Here is a 17234-nt window from a genome sequence, read left to right on the forward strand (position 1 = left end):
CCCACTAGTACTGCGCTGAGCAACAGCAGACGAGATGTAAAACTAGATCTTTGTTAAAAATGTATTTTTTTTTAAATGAGACAAGCTTTTTGGGATTCTTATATTGGGCATGTGAGAAAAAAACCTTTAAAAACCACTGATTTATTGAACTACAGAGGAAGCGGGGCAAGTAGTTTGCCTCTGGGATCTATAACAGACACGGAAGGTGCAGGTGGAAAATCTGGAGAAGAGAGTTGAGGGCATCAGAGGTCACAACAAGAACTGCAAGCCTAGAGAGGAACTTATTCCCTAAACACTGTCCAGGGTTGAAGAGCTGGGGTTCATATACTGCCCGTTGGTGATCAGTTGATGCATGTCAGGTATGTGAACAAAGGAACTGGCAGGAACTGGAGAGAAGTCACATCTCAGGAATTCACACAAAATAAGTCAGCTATATGAAGAGGGAGAGAAACCTCCACTGCATGGATTCTGATGTCACGGCTTTGCAATGCACAACAATAAAAACGTTATTAACTAATATTTTATTGACTAAAAAATAGCTCACCTGCATATGTAAACAGTATTTATTTACTTTACCTCCAGGATCTTTCAGGTCAAGGATGACTTGGCATAATGTAGTCAAAGAATTTCACACATTATAAAAACTAAATGATATAACACATTAACTGCCAATGCCTATCATTAAAGCATATACATTATAATGTTGTTTGCTGCAAAGACATACCTGCATTTGAGTTTCAGCAGGTAAGAGGTGTAAACCTGCAAAGTGGCAATCAGGAGATGAACTTTTCAGTCCCTCCTTCGTTAGGTTTGTTTGGCTTAAAATCAAAAGTAGTATTTACATGAGTGTTTCTGCATCTTATCTTTCTTATCCAGATGTTCACATGTTGCACATATGATGTGTCAGCAGGTTAGGATTGGAAAAGAGTGCAAAAGCACCTGTAAACACACAGTATATGTGTGTAGCACACTGCTGTTGCATTATTGACCTGGCTCCATCCAATAAATAATGAAACATAGTTATGCTTTGAAGTGGTGGATGTTGCTTCGTCCCACCCTTAACACACAAACGCAGCAGTATCTGCTCCACTGCTGCTCGCCTTCTTGTCCTTGGTCCTGTTCATCACATGTGGGGTTTTTTTTTTCAGTTTCTTGGGTTCTCGGTCTAGAGAAGTGTTAACCTTCTCCCACACATTTTCTTTTGTGTGATGTGTTTCTGCAAATTATTATTAGGACAGAAAATGACAAGGAAAAACTGGTCGCATGCCTGTTTTATAAAAACTGACTTTTGTCAGTGTTATGAAGCTTTTTGTTGCAGTCTCATTTATCTACTGCTGTGCAGAAGCTCCAGAGGCACTGAAGTGAAACAATACAAAAAGTCAGGTTTGGTTCAAATAGAGGAGGGAGTGAGTGAACAGGAGGGTGTTAAATGTCATCCCAATAGAGATTTGTTTTCTGCCTTTATTCATAATTACTAATGTCACCTCTGGTACCCTCAGCGCTTCTGGTGCACTACCAGAGATTTCTGCAGTAATGAGAACAAAAGGTGTGAGAAATCTTTTCTTGCTGGGCGGAACTGCAACCTTTCCACAAACCCAGTGACTCCACAGTCTTCATTTCAGTGCCATTAAGTACTGCACATCCAGATTTCATTGCAATTATGCAAAGAAAGGAAGATTATAGGAACAGAAGTGCTCATTTTCACTAGCAACCCAAGTAACCTGAAAAATCCCCCATATGAAAGAGAAGGAAAAGTGCAGCAGCTATCCTAAAAATACAATAAATAAACATATAAATCTCAGGTTTAGGTTAGTGCTTCTATAAGCCTGTGAGAAACATACAGCCAACAAACTGATGGACTGACCTCGTTTCTCTTGACTCTCAGATTCAGTGCTGCCACGGTGTCCTGATGTCCTATTTTCTTCACAAACATTGTTTATCTCCAATGAACACGGCACTTGATTGATGGCGGTGTACTCGGTCTAACGGAGGCCGTTTGTCACAACAGACTGACAGTCTGCTGGATGCTAAACATGAGCCTCTTCACTTTTTAAATCCTGATTCTGTCCTGTGTTAATGTTGCATAGAGTGTAACTGTGCACTTATGGTTGTATCTAAATTTATTTTGTTCCTTTACTGCAGACTAGTGCTAACATCTTCTAAAAAAATTTCTTTGCGGTTATATGTTGGTGTTTGTTAGATGTGACTCAGTTATTGTTTGTTTGGAAGCCTTTGATGTGAAGCTACGATATGATATGAAACAAGCCAGCACATGATGATTTTTGTTGCTGTGTGATGAGCATGGTGAGTGACGAATCAGTGTTAAGCTGACCTCAGCATTTTTCATTTCCTCCAGTGACATGTTGACATGATCCCCCGACTCACATGCCAGTGGATCATGTCAGCAAACTTGGGTGCAACTAGGGGGATGCTAACCGTGCTTGATCACTGTGTGAGGTTTTTTTTTTTGTAGCAACAATTTTAGTTCAGCTTTGGTAATATATATTAAATCTGACCATTTAGATACGTTAGCTATCAGGGTTGGTTGAGTTCATTATTTTTATTTTATTTATGTTACTCATGTGTGATTGGGGAACTGCTGTCGCCCATATATCATCCCCAGAGAGTATAAAACATGGACGTAGCTTCTGAGTCTGAAAAATGAAGCCAAATGAGAACTTTCCTTCTCTCTGATGTTCAAAAAGACTTCTCGTTCTATAGAAGTTTAGGTGGAATGGGCCTCAGCTTTAACCTCTGAAAACATTTTCTCATGAGTTTCTGGACTCAGTTGCTTATTTCAAATGATACAAAGAAGTATAAAGTCAATTTTGTCAATTTTGGTCATTCTAAGAGTCAGAAAGGAGGATTATCCTCCTTTAAGCCTGTGGCTTTAAAGTTAGACCACACCTCATTTGTCACAAAGAAGGAATTTCAAAACACAACATTGGTGAAAATGAAAATACTAATTTAGGCTTTATAATGGTGTCAAAGCAACGGTTGATGTGACGCTGCCTACATCCTACATTTATACTGTCTATAGTTTGAAGACAACAAATGCTCAAGCACACTAGCATCAGTGAAAGGAAACACAAAACTTTCCTGCACCTCTGTGCACGCCAGTGTGTTCTGTATATCAGGCATATTGTACAGCAACTGAGAGAACAGCCTTAAATCTGAGTGTTACAGCTCATGAACGAAGGCTTATTTGCTTTGCCTCACCTGCGCACACCTCAGCAAATATATAAATAATCACTGGTGTGTGTCTTAAGTGCCTGTTGTAATTTGCTCCAGCAACATTTTGTGTTTTAATATCAGCAAGATATGAAAATGTGCTCCACTTTACTCCAGAGGAGATGATTTGAAGATGATTCACGCACACCGTGTGAGAAACACATTATATTAAAACAATAACTCACTGAAAACATATGATTCATCATGTGAATGGACTTCAGTTTGCTAGTCATATCTCTCTGAGTTTTTATTAGATGAAAATGTTTATTTTTCCAAAGTAAATACATTTTATTTTTCATAGAGGTAGATGCTTTTAAAGCGGGGTTTTCAAAGTGGGATTTGTGTTTGTGTCCTTTAACTGTTTTTCTTTGTTTTTGACTAAAATAATTTGTCGCTAGATTCTTCCACGACTGGAGCTCCACAGTGGCGTGTTAATCGTGACAGTCCTAATCCATTCTCCTTCTGGAGCTTCGTTGCTGCTCTTTTCTTTGGACCATCTGCATATTTATAATGAAAAATGTGAAATGTCTGATTCTGAAACACAACATCAACACTCTCTCTCATCGAGGTCATGTCCTTGTTATTTTCAAACCTTCTCTCATCCTGTTTCCACATCTACCTTCAACAGCTTTCAGGATTAATGCTATTAATATTATCAATCAATTATTCATCAGTGACCTTTCAGTGTCTTCAGTGAACTTTATGTTCACCCATTACATTTAGTTTTGATGCTCATTCTGCTAAAGATCCCGTCCATTTTCCTGTGTAGTAAATTATACCAAATGTTCAGGTATTACATCATTCAGCTACAGATAAGACGGTAAATACTATAAAGTTTTTATAAAATATGCTTCCTCTTTCCTGGACAAACACTGTAAACATCCAGAGGGCGTTGAAAGAAGAGGAAGCAAAACAAAGAAAGCTACCGGCAAACTGAGAGGCGAGTGTGTGTGTGTATGAGAGAGAGAGAGCAGAGAAAACAGTGGAGACTAAATCCTCTTTTCCCCCTGACTGTAATCTCTCCATGGGCTGAGCCTGGCAGTTCAGGCCTTACAGCAGCTGTCAGTCAAGACGAGTGACAGGCAGCAAGGCCGTAGGTTGGGAGGGGGGATGGGAATGACCGGAACGTGTGTTATGACAACTGTAGGTGTGTGTGTGTGTGTCTTTGAAATACAGTAGGCGTGTTAAAGAGCAAGCGACTGTCATAGAGGGAGGGTCATTTTTCATGCTACAATTAAAAAATTCTTTCTAAATGTGGGTTACTGTCAAATAAACAAAACATTTAGCTGAGTTTGCCAAGCTAGCACTGCTTACTGTATATGTCCGATTAGTTTTTGCTCCTTGACACTGGATTTCGTTTCTGGTTGAAGAATCATGCCTACTCCGTGAAGGCTGGTTTATTCTCCTATCCATGCTATGTACTTGCATTAGTCCTGTTCAAAATAAAAACCACCTGGCTAATTCTGGTCCCCCTTGTCCCAGTAAAACTGGTCAGAAATACTGGACCTTTGTCTCAATGTATCTGCCACCACAGGCTTATATACTTTAAGTCATACTTGTTATGGAATTGGGCGTTTATCCTGTCATCTGGCATGGTAATAGACGCTTAAAAAGTTTTAATGCAAATTCTTTTAGTGTTCTGGCAAAAAAAAAGAAGAGAAATAAAGCTGCTATCGTTTAATCTTAGCATATTCCCAAGCACATAATTACTATTTCATGCTTTCCAAACATGTTCTTGAAGCTGTTTCACCAACATCCATTATTGATTTTTCTTTTTTTTTTTACAGTTGAGTGCTGCTCCTTACTTTCTTGTAATGATTATGAAACCGTATTTATCAACAGCACGAACAGCTCAAGCAGTGAATTCAAAACAATCTCAGTTCCACATTTTTAAAAATTCCAAAATGAAAACAAAAGGACCTAAAGAATTTTGCATAATTTTTGCACGCTGCCGATGATCTCTGACTTGTCGCAGCAGATGGCTGGATGCTTGCTCGTGGTTGGTCGTTTGATTGTTGATCTGGTTTTACCACATATTGTTGACACGGCCCCATCTGACAACAGAGGCTTTCTGCAGGTTTATGGGTAGCCCGTTGCTGCCCACGAATGTCAATGTTCTGCCACCGCTAAACAACAATTTCCCCTTTTAGTCTAAACACTGACTGTGTCCCTATTCTGTAGCCACAGCACTGTGCAATGTACACATAAGTGCTGAGCATCTGTTACTCTTTGGAGTCGGTGTGTACATCTCTGTTGACTGGGTGAATGTTTTCACACTATTGATGCTGAAGTGACTGGCTGCAAGTCTCAATAGATGCTGGTGATGTGATTCTACAAATTCATATCTCACGCTAGTCTGTGAATGGCGACTTGTTTTTGTATTGAGCACATACACAGGGGTGATAATGATGATGTTTAAGAAACTTCAAAAGTAGCTGGCTAGGTTTGCCATTTTTAAAAACGTCGCTATTGTGTGAACTAGAATGAACTAAACAATTGAGTGTTGCTGTCCTTTTGAGTCAGCAGCAAAAATACAAGTTGGTTTATTATTTTTATAAAATGAGTAATAACTCACAATAAGATTTTATGGGAGCAGGTCATCTTCACCCATCGTGGGAAGTAGAAAAAAGCAAGGTTGAAAAAAAAGGAAAAAAAAAGTCCAGCTCACCAGCGGCCTTTTGATTTAGAAAATGAATGGTTGTATGCTGGACATGCAATACACTGTTTATACTGTTTATTCACTTCAGTATCAAAAATACGATGTGATTGAACTGTATTTAAATGAAAATGTACTTTAACATTAAAAATTAATGAACAAGATGTTTTTAAATTTAAAAAGTTTCGATGGCTTGAGAAGGAGGGTGAGAAAGGCCTCAGTCAGTATAGGAAAGAAGTAGAAGAGGCTGTGCAATGTGTGAGTAAACAGGAAGCTCTGCCACTGCAAAGAGATAAGCAATCAACGGCTGATCAATAACACAGTGGACATTACACTGGGGTAGATGTGTTGAAGTGTAGTAGGAACAGAAAACATAGAGCATGTTTGAGAGTACATGTGAGAGTACAGGCCTGACACGACTTATAATACTGTTTAATTCAGGTACTGCTGCTGGTCAAAGGGTTTGTAAACACACTCAGACATGTTTCACTTCAGAGTATGATGATTAATGGTGTTGTATTTGATAATGGGAAGGGCCAAAACGGGACCCAAGACAAAAGGCTTTGTTTATATGACACTTCTCATACAATATGTGATGTACACATATACAACATCCAAAGTTAAAATCAAAACTCTAGGTCAAAGACCCAGGACTGTGACATTACAATGTTTTTTACAGTGTCAGTTTTTTTATTGTTAGTGAACAGGAATTTATAAGTAATGCATTTCAGTAGGAAATAGATTTTATAGATAGACTTAATATATTTTTGTAGTGATATTGACTGTAGACAACAGTTTTCTACAGTCATTGGTAGTGACAGTGGCAGCCAGGAATATAACGTTTTGAAAGAAGTGGCAACCCCTGTATTTTAACTAATATCATTGTATTTGGCATGAATGTCAAGAGAACTTATTCCCCCACCACTCCAAATCCAAATCAGTAGGCTACATGTGAGCACAGAGTGATGAAAAATGTCTTGTGGGATATGAAATAAAACTGGGAAATTTGTGTCGAGGAACATTAAAAAAACAAACACACACATTGGGATGCACAGCAAGACCTAATTTTAGTCAGATAATCAATTAAAAAAGACACCGATAGTACACAAACAGCAAAGAAGCCCAGTTTATTGGCTCAGTGTAATGGTTGACACCCAGCAGATACTGACTGGGACAGCTGCCACCCCACTCACAGCTGTTATGAAGGGGAAATTAACAATACGGGGTAAACTATTTGTTTGTCACCAGCCTGTTAATATGATTTTTAATGCAATAAAGTTTGTCTCAGACTTGGCCTCAAATGACACCTAGAAGAACTGCAGGCTTTCTAATTTCTGTTAGAAAAGTTTGAAAAAATACACATAAAAGGTGACTTCAACAAGGTTTTTTCATAATCTGAAAGATAACCCGTAATGCTGTTGATCTGTAAACTAACTCATTCTGCTGTTGCACTCAGTGTAAGCAGCTCTCCATTATAGCATTAGTCACATGGCTAAAATGTAAAATGTCAACATAAATATTTTAAAGCAAAATTACATACAAGGCTGAGCAGACACAACACACACATGTGCGCGCGCACAGAGCACGAACGAGGAAAAGGACTGATTTTTCTCTTTCCGTTCCATCTTTTTTTCCCGGCACATGTTCAATTATTAACGGCTGTGACGACTCCATTGGGATCGAGGCAGAGGCGGACAGACAGAAGGAGGGGCAAAAATAGGCAATATTTTATCAAACATCCAGCTGTGGCACTAACTGACCATGCTTGATTGATGGCAGAAAACCTCATTTGAATGTCTCAAAAACTGGTCGTTTGTGTAATTTATGAGAAATTCAGAGTTTTACATTGTCATAAAACATGAAAATGATGGTGACTTACAATCAATGTAGAAAAATAACTTCCACTTTTAATCATGAGCATACATGCTATTTTGCAGTGGTAATCTAATAAAAATCCTCCACCACAAAGCTTTATAGAGTGCAGAAACCAACGGTCTGTTGGTCCCTTTGCTATACTTTACGCTGCAGTAGATTAGCTTACATAAAGCTTTAATGATCCTGAATTGAAAGCTGCTGGGTGGTTAAATATATATCAGCAACAAGCCTCATCACAGCAAAATCTCTTCAATGTGATTTGTGCAGTAGAAACAAAAATTCATTACACTTATAAATGAGATCTGCTCAGACCTGATTCTTTGCCTCATTGCAGGCATAATTGAGTGAAGGAAACAAAAGCATCTGAGCTGGTTTCTTTTGTCTCCTCAGCCTCTCATCAGTGCCGTCCCAACCAGCAGCAGACTTACTCTGTCAGACTGCGGAGTAACAGCCACATATATTTTTCATGAACCATACCTCCGGCTCTACTGTGTGTGGCTGTATGAAAAACTGCCTGGCAGTGCATCAGAGCAAAAAAAATAGACCCCTGTCTCCTGTCCTGACTCTTTCTTCTAACTAGAATCATCATGGCACTCCTCCCTCGTTCATCTTAAATGATCACTGGTTCCAGAGGAAGAAGATCAGGGTTAGCAGGGTAGTGGCTTGAACTCACGGCATCCGTCACAGCAGTGTTTCCATGATACTTTTCTGGTTATAGCAGTTCACATATGTTGTTTTCTGCCCCTAAAATTGGATTATAGTGCAGGTGGTAAATGTTAATTTTGCCAAGCTTTAACTTCAGAATTCTGAAAGTCAGTAAAAAGCACCTGTATCAGAGAGAGACCGAGGTTCCGTTCTCTCATGATTCCTATGTGGACACTGAAATATAATCCTTGGACCTCTGGAATTAAAAAGTTTCCACTCATCTTGATTGTGCACATAGTTTGATCGGATCTAGGTACATCCGAGGACAAGGGAAGCAGTGCTGCTGGCTGTATTCTTTTTTTCAATGCAGAGATTAAAGATTACTGCTAACACCTGTGCCTTTGTCTGGCTTACTTTAGTTTGGAGACAGTAGCAGAATTAGGTGACCTTTCAGCTTGTGAGACACTTTTTTTTTTTTTACAAAGCGTGGTCAGTCTGTGTGTGTGTGACTGAGATTCACACTCAGTTCTAACATGTACACCTCCACGTGCGTCATCTCGGTATATTTAAATCGTGAATTCAGCTGTTTTCTCAGTGCAGATGGGTTGTGTGTTTATAGGTTGCATGGTAACACTAAATGTAAATGGGATATCTTGCTTTAATTTGAATTGGATCAAATGAATTTAAGTCTGTGCTTCCCTGCCTTTGCACTGCCAGGATGGTTCTCCAGAACTGCTTTTTGGATAGAGAGCTAAGTGCTAAGTAATTTTTATTGTGTTTGATTGGCAGTAAGAATTGTATTCAGCAGGTTGAAGGTAGTTGTGGTAAATGTCTTGTAACATGTTGCTGGATTTTAGTTTGCGGTCATACTTTTACTCAAACGTTAAATCCTATGTTACAGTGGGGCAAAAAAGTATTTAGTCAGCCACCGATTGTGCAAGTTCCCCCACTTAAAATGATGACAGAGGTCAGTAATTTGCACCAGAGGTACACTTCAACTGTGAGAGACAGAATGTGAAAAAAAAATCCATGAATTCACATGGTAGGATTTGTAAAGAATTTATTCGTAAATCAGGGTGGAAAATAAGTATTTGGTCACCTCAAACATGGAAAATCTCTGGCTCTCACAGACCTGTAACGTCTTCTGTAAGAAGCTTTTCTGTCCCCCACTCGTTACCTGTATGAATGGCACCTGTTTGAACTCATCATCTGTATAAAAGACACCTGTCCACAGCCTCAAACAGTCAGACTCCAAACTCCGCCATGGCCAAGACCAAAGAGCTTTCGAAGGACACCAGGAAAAGTATTGTAGACCTGCACCAGACTGGGAAGAGTGAATCTACAATAGGCAAGCAGCTTGGTGTGAAAAAATCAACTGTGGGAGCAATCATCAGAAAATGGAAGACATACAAGACCACTGATAATCTCCCTCGATCTGGATGATACAGCAGAGGATTGGGAGAATGTCATGTGGTCAGATGAAACCAAAGAAGAACTTTTTGGTATAAACTCAACTCGTCGTGTTTGGAGGAAGAAGAATACTGAGTTGCATCCCAAGAACACCATACCTACTGTGAAGCATGGGGGTGGAAACATCATGCTATGGGGCTGTTTTTCTGCCAAGGGGACAGGACGACTGATCCGTGTTAAGGACAGAATGAATGGGGCCATGTATCGTGAGATTTTGAGCCAAAACCTCCTTCCATCAGTGAGAACTTTGAAGATGAAACGAGGCTGGGTCTTCCAACATGACAATGATCCAAAACACACCGCCCGGGCAACAAAGGAGTGGCTCCGTAAGAAGCATTTGAAAGTCCTGGAGTGGCCTAGCCAGTCTCCAGACCTCAACCCCATAGAAAATCTGTGGCGGGAGTTGAAAGTCCGTGTTGCTCGGCGACAGCCCCAAAACATCACTGCTCTCGAGAAGATCTGCATGGAGGAATGGGCCAAAATACCAGCTACTGTGTGTGCAAACCTGGTAAAGACCTATAGTAAACGTTTGACCTCTGTTATTGCCAACAAAGGTTATGTTACAAAGTATTGAGTTGTATTTTTGTTATTGACCAAATACTTATTTTCCACCCTGATTTACGAATAAATTCTTTACAAATCCTACCATGTGGATTCATGGATTTTTTTTCACATTCTGTCTCTCACAGTTGAAGTGTACCTCTGGTGCAAATTACTGACCTCTGTCATCATTTTAGGTGGGGGAACTTGCACAATCGGTGGCTGACTAAATACTTTTTTGCCCCACTGTAGATAATCCTTCCAACTCAGAGGTCACTCAAACTTGGGCTGAGTCCTGAAGCAAAAACACTCCCACTAATGACAGCATCATGTGTCTCTTTGTTTTGTTTTGCTTTTTAATTTGAACAACAACTTACTTTCAGAAATCAGATTCTTCCCTGTGATTTGTCTGCTGTTCAAAGCATCTTTTGTGCAATAGATTTTGTTGTGTTGTTGGTGCACTAACCCTGCTTCTCCCCTTCTTCTTCTCTCTATTTTTCTAGTTTTTCTTCTTTGACGTCAAAGTACAACAGTCGTCATGGCAGACGAATCGGACATGCGCAATGAGCTGGCCGATCTGCAGACACGTGCAGACCAGATAGCTGATGAGGTACAGTAAGAGAAACATGTTTTTTAGAGGTTTTTGTTGTTGTTGTTAAAGTGTTTTTCATTTCTGTTCTACACATTGTTGTTTCTTAAGACTCCTCTAAAAGCTCATGATCAGACAGTTTTTTTCATATTTGTGGCTCTGTATCATGCCAGTGAAAAATGATATCCTAAATATGTATATACTAGGTGTTCTCCTCTCCTCTGGACGCATAAGCCCCACCCACCTGCTGTTTAAACCATTTATAAACACAGGATAGCCAATCAGAAGAAAGCTGGAGCCTGGCTTTGAAGAGACTGGAGCTAAAACTGAGGATTAGATGCAACTGAGAATCAAATCCAAAGCTACTCTAAAAGAATAAAACTATATAAGTGAAAATGAGCAGAATAAATCCACTTTAAAGAGATGGGATTTACAGAAAAAATATTTCCTATAAGGCTGAAAATATATAGTAGTAGTATAATAGAGTATATTTTTTTATCTTTAATTTACAATATGTGACAGTTACACTGTAATATTTCTCATAGATATAAATTGCTGCTTTCCTGCAATATTGACAGCTGCCTGAATATTTATTACAATCTATTCTCTATTTTTCTGTCAGTGTGAAATGAAGATCCATTCAATTTAGCCCATTATTGGCTGACGCTGTTCCTTTCTATCTAGTGTTTCTCTGTGGTCCAGATAGATTGAACTGTTAGCTGTCAGACTCCAACTCCACCATCCAGACAACAACTGGCAACAGTAGCACTGCCTCTTTTATGCAGTTAGGTCCATAATTTGTAGAACAAAGACACAGTTGGATTTTAAATCAAACAGTGCAGACTGAAAGACGTCGTTCTTTTTCTTTTTGTTGTGCAGACTCAAAGACTGCACTTAAATCACACCATGGTTATTTGATTTAAACTCATCTGTGGTGGTTTTCAGGAAAAACCATAAAACCTGCGTCTTTGTCCGATAAATTATGAACCTAATGTATTTCATGTGCTGCTACGTTGAAGCTAATCGAGGCTGCAGAGCAGAATAAGGACTACTGTTGCCAACTGTATCTAAGATGGTGGATCTGTAGTCCATTCACAGGATGATGAATATTATTTACAATAACTGTAAATTTTATCGTGAATAATTTATTTACGAGAACAAGCCTGTGCCCTCTGCATCTTTAAATACAAAGTAAAAACAATCCAGCTCTGTGTGAAACACTGCGATTCCAAATCATTCTGCTATTTATGAGCTATTGTTTAAAAATTTACTTTGTAATTAATCACTTACATCAGCTACAAACATGCAGAGAACTCCTTCAGGCAACAGCGCCAAGTTTTAACTAATGATAATGTAGCTCACTGGCAAAGTTACCACATAAACAGGGAACAAGCATAAAAACTGAAATCTCCAGTAAAAACGGATTTTTCTGTGACATTCCAATTATAATTTGACATTTGAAAATGGACCGTTCTCATAAGGACACAAATGTATCTCCAAAGCCTGCAAGCTGACAGATACAGCTGCTAAAGTGACCTCAGCTTGTTTCAGCATTTGGAGCTCTAAGAATCTTTCATCAAGAAAGTGCTTTTTTTGGATAAGGAAGAACTCTGCCCTTTTTTAATGAGATGAGAGGAGCTCAGGAAGAGCAGATAATTCCATGCTGCAGAATAATGGATCAGCTCAAATGGCATTATTAAACATTCATGAGGAGATAATGTAGGGCCAGTGATGGGAATAGAGGAAAGGAAAAGAGGAGAAATGGGTGGAACGTTAGATTGATAGAGCAACAGGAGGCAAAGCAAATAACAGTAGGAATCATGGAATCAGACAAGAGGAGAGGAACATCTAGGTGTAACTATATTACTGAGTGACACTCATTCGTCTTACCATATTAGTGGTCCTCCGTTCTCCCTTTCCACCTTATGTTTTTAATACATTTTCTACGTTAACACACTGAGATGTTGTTGAGAAATTTGTTACAGGTGCCACACCGTGTGTCTGTGTTTGCTCTCCTTTGGACTCTAAGTTAATCCTTTGCTAATCTTTCTCTTACTCTCCCTGCAGTCTCTGGAGAGTACTCGGCGCATGCTGGCTCTTGTGGAGGAGGTGAGTCCAGTGATTCAATGACACACATCACATTAACAGATACAAAAGACATGAGAGAGAGAGAGAGAAGCTGATTTACCAGAACTGTGAGATCTTCTTGTTCTTGTACATGCCCCTCGCCTGTGCTTCTGCTTAATGTCTAAGGTTGAGTTTTCACATGGATTTACTTGGTTAGTCAGTCCCAAAAGATCTACACTTGGCCTATATAGATATATATACATATACACACATATATACATATACATATACATATACACACATATATATATATATATATATATATATATATATATATATATATATATATATATATATATATATATATATATATATATATATATATATATATATGTGTGTATATGTATATGTGTGTATATGTATATGTGTGTGTATATATATATGTGTGTATATATGTGTATATGTATATATGTATATATATATATGTATATATGTATGTATATATGTGTATATATATAGTTCCAAATCTATACTTATTTAGATTTCTCTCTTATGGTACAGTATCATTTGAATTACCTACGATGCCTAAATTACTTGTCATTCCATTGAGCCAGGAAAAAAAACAAGATATTGTTGTTTTTACTTTTAGCTTACATGTCAGCAGGATATTCTAGCTTTAAGTGCTACCAAGATGAAAGCAATAAACAGCTGTTCATATGTCCTTTAGTTATCGGTGTATTCACACTGGCTGCAGAAATGGAGACATGGCTTCACACTAACCCCTGGACAAATGACCATGTCTAATGAGAGAAAGCCATGAGTGACAAATGGAAGTCCTTTGGGAGACCTACTCTACATACCAAGCTTTTCATTCACATCGAAAGAAATTAAATATGTGTCCCTGAAGGGTTAGCATGCTGATACTGTATTAATTTGGTTCTACAGTGTGTGCCTCTTCTGTAAAGATTAAGTGTTATTTGTAGGGTAGCTATGATTTGAAAAATGATGCGTTTTGAAGGATAATCCCACTTATTGAAGTAATCCTACTTATTAAAATAATTATTTTCTTTATTATTAAAACAACAGAAACTGACAGATTAAAAAACAACCTTGTATAATAAATCTGAACATTCACTTTTTTCTGGCACCATCCTACAGATTAGTCACAGTCACTGACGTATGTGTAGTTTTAGCTCAGATAATTTATTTCTATCTTCAGTATGAGCCACATGTGTATTGAAAGTCATGACATATTCAAACCAAAGACCAAAAACAGGATAGATGAGTAAATCAGGCGAGTGTCTGTTGAGGGAGCGGAGAAGATATAAAATGACAGAAGCTAATAGTCAGGAAAGTATATAATTAAAATAAACTTGCATCCATCTTCAAGATCCCAGAATAAAATCTTAGGCTGCTTTTCTGACTAAGTTCCCCTTTTATGCTCAGATGTTTAATTTCCAGTTGTAAAAATTTCCAGTCAATTCATCATTATTATTCCTGAGCCATTAATTTTCTGCCACTTACAGTCGCTGATGTAATATGTCGTTGTCTCGTGCAAATTGGACAGGAGCAATGAGCGACATGAGCGCTGTTTTGTTTTAATGACTGATAAATGAGCGAGACAGACACAATAAAATGACTGTTTGTACAAAGAGTCAGCCAGTAGATCAGGTGAAGAAGACATAGACAGGGTGAAAACAGACGAGCAAAGGTATAAAAGCAGAAGACAAACCTCTGCACAGCTGTTATATAATTATGTGGCTTTTCAGCATCTACTCTGAATTCAGGTGTTAACATGATTTTCAAAATGATCCTGCGTCATTATTTTTCGTCTTCCTTTTTCTTTAATATTGGCATTTAGAAACACAAAAACAAAACTCCACTTTTAGATGAAGGCTATTTTTTATCGCTGAGACAGTAAATAACCAAACTGAATTAATACTTGTAAGTGCACAGTTTCCTCCATATCAGATGTAAAAGTGTGGTTAGTAAACCTGCATTAGTGCAGACTTGGAGGGTTTTTAAGGCACTTCAATTAAGTCTAGTTGGTTGGAAAGAGCTCTTAATGTGGCTGGCCCTCCATGCGAACCCACAAACTGAGTGAAAGTGTGTAAGGAGAGCTTGGCTCAGAAGGGCCAGCCAGGCAGACTGAAGTGCGGTTTGTAGCTTAAATAGGCCACTGCTAATGTGAAGGACAGAAATAAACCCAGACCTGTACCATTATCTTGGTGCAAACACATCACATTACACAATGTCATAGCAGAGTGTAGTAAGAAACCTCTAATGTGTATTGAACAACTCATGTCGGACATTGTAGAAGATTTCACTGTGCCTGGTAGTCACTGGCAGGAAAACATTACGTCATGTAGTGTGATATAACATGACGCTGGTAGGTGATGTGGAAATCATCTGCAAATGCTCTTTAAATAACTGAAAACTATTAGACTTTATGGTTTAAAAAAAGCTGAACAGGCTGTTTGTTTTCTGCAAAACTCTTAAGGTTTTACTTTTCTTTGATTTTGAAATTCACTGATTAACAGCGAAGTGGTAAATGTATCATCTAAATAACAATAATAACAATCCTGTAGCAGCAGCGGAGCGATGTAGAGAGAAGAATAAACTCATGCAGCAACTTGAAAAGGTTTCATAAACGAGGACCCGCAGATTATTAAAGTCTTTATGAAAGATGTTATCGTCATGTCAGGCCTGTAGGAAGAGAAATGAAAAACTGCTCCTTGGTTTGTGATACGTGAACAAAGCAGATGAGAGCGGTGGAAATGAAGTAAAAGAATGAAAGACGGAGATGAACACGAGTAGATCAGACGAGGGGAAATGTGAACGATAAACAGATGGATATAAAGAAATCTGTGAAGGACATAAAATTGGATTTCAGTGTCTCTGTGAAGCAGATAATAACACAAGAGATCCGCTGGACAGACCTGGTGCACCTAAACGCGTAGTGAGGGTGTGCTGGGAACGTCTAGCAGAGGCCCCAGTCCGCGAGATATTCAACGCACACCTCCGGCAGAGCTTCAACAGCATTCCGAGGGAGACTGGGGACATTGAGTCCGAATGGACCATGTTCAGCGTCTCCATTGCCGAAGCTGCTGCATTGAGCTGCGGCCGCAAGGTGGTTGGTGCCTGCCGTGGTGGTAATCCCCGAACCAAATGGTGGACACCAGAGGTGAAGGGAGCCACCAGGCTGAAGAAGGAGAACTATCGGGCTTGGTTAGCCTGTGGGACTCCGAAGGCAGCCGACAGGTATCGACAGGCCAAGCGGAATGCGGCTCGGGCAGTGGCTGAAGCAAAAACTCGGGTGTGGGAGGAGTTCGGAGAGGCCATGGAAAAAGACTTTCAGACTGCCTCGAAGAGATTCTGGCAAACCGTCAGACGTCTCAGGAGGGGAAAGCGGTGCTCTACCTGCACTGTGTATAGTGCTGGCGGAGCGCTGCTGACGTCGACTGAGAAAATTGTCAGGCGGTGGAAGGAATACTTCAAGGACCTCCTTAATCCCACTGACACGTCTTCCGAGGAGGAAGCAGAGTCTGGGGATGAGGGGAATGACCCGCCAATTTCCGGGGGCGAGGTCACTGAGCCAGTTAAACAACTCCTTGGTGGCAGAGCCCCTGGTGTTGATGAGGTCCGCCCCGAGTTCCTGAAGGCTCTGGACGTTGTAGGGCTGTCCTGGTTGACACGCCTCTGCAATGTTGCGTGGAGATCAGGGGCAGTACCTGTGGACTGGCAGACCGGGGTGGTGGTCCCCATCTTTAAGAAAGGGGACCGGAGGGTGTGTTCCACCTACAGGGGGATCACACTCCTCAGCCTCCCTGGGAAAGTCTATGCCAGGGTGCTGGAAAGGAGAGTTCGTCCGTTAGTCGAACCTCGGATACAGGAGGAACAATGCGGTTTTCGTCCTGGTCGCGGAACACTGGACCAGCTCTTTATCCTCTCCAGGATACTTGAGGGTGCATGGGAGTTTGCCCAACCAGTCTACATGTGTTTTGTGGACTTGGAGAAGGCATTTGACCGTGTCCCTCGGGGTGTCCTGTGGGAGGTGTTGCGGGAATATGGGGTGTCTGGCCCATTGCTACGGGCCATTCGATCCCTATACAACCGTTGCAAGAGCTTGGTTCGCATTGCCGGCAATAAGTCGGACTCATT

The 17234-nt window shown here is 39.8% G+C and overlaps 1 protein-coding gene across 2 annotated transcripts in view; it reads left to right on the plus strand.

Annotated features, from left to right (window-relative positions):
* The window catches only part of LOC147338623 (synaptosomal-associated protein 25-A-like), a 41113-nt gene that overhangs the window by 7896 nt on the left and 15983 nt on the right, over positions 1–17234 (plus strand). For both annotated transcript variants that reach the window (XM_086313248.1, XM_086313166.1), the window contains exons 2-3: positions 10921–11027; positions 13074–13115. In XM_086313248.1, coding sequence (XP_086169374.1) covers positions 10956–11027; positions 13074–13115 — 114 coding nt within the window. In that variant the 5' untranslated portion in view covers positions 10921–10955. The remainder of the gene's footprint in view (positions 1–10920; positions 11028–13073; positions 13116–17234) is intronic.

The sequence above is a fragment of the Aulonocara sp. 'chitande type north' Nkhata Bay genome, linkage group LG1 (assembly GCF_057382095.1).
Source record: "Aulonocara sp. 'chitande type north' Nkhata Bay isolate Kocher_YH1m ecotype deep benthic linkage group LG1, A_spYH_male_GT1.1, whole genome shotgun sequence".
In the NCBI taxonomy this organism is placed as follows: domain Eukaryota; kingdom Metazoa; phylum Chordata; class Actinopteri; order Cichliformes; family Cichlidae; genus Aulonocara; species Aulonocara sp. 'chitande type north' Nkhata Bay.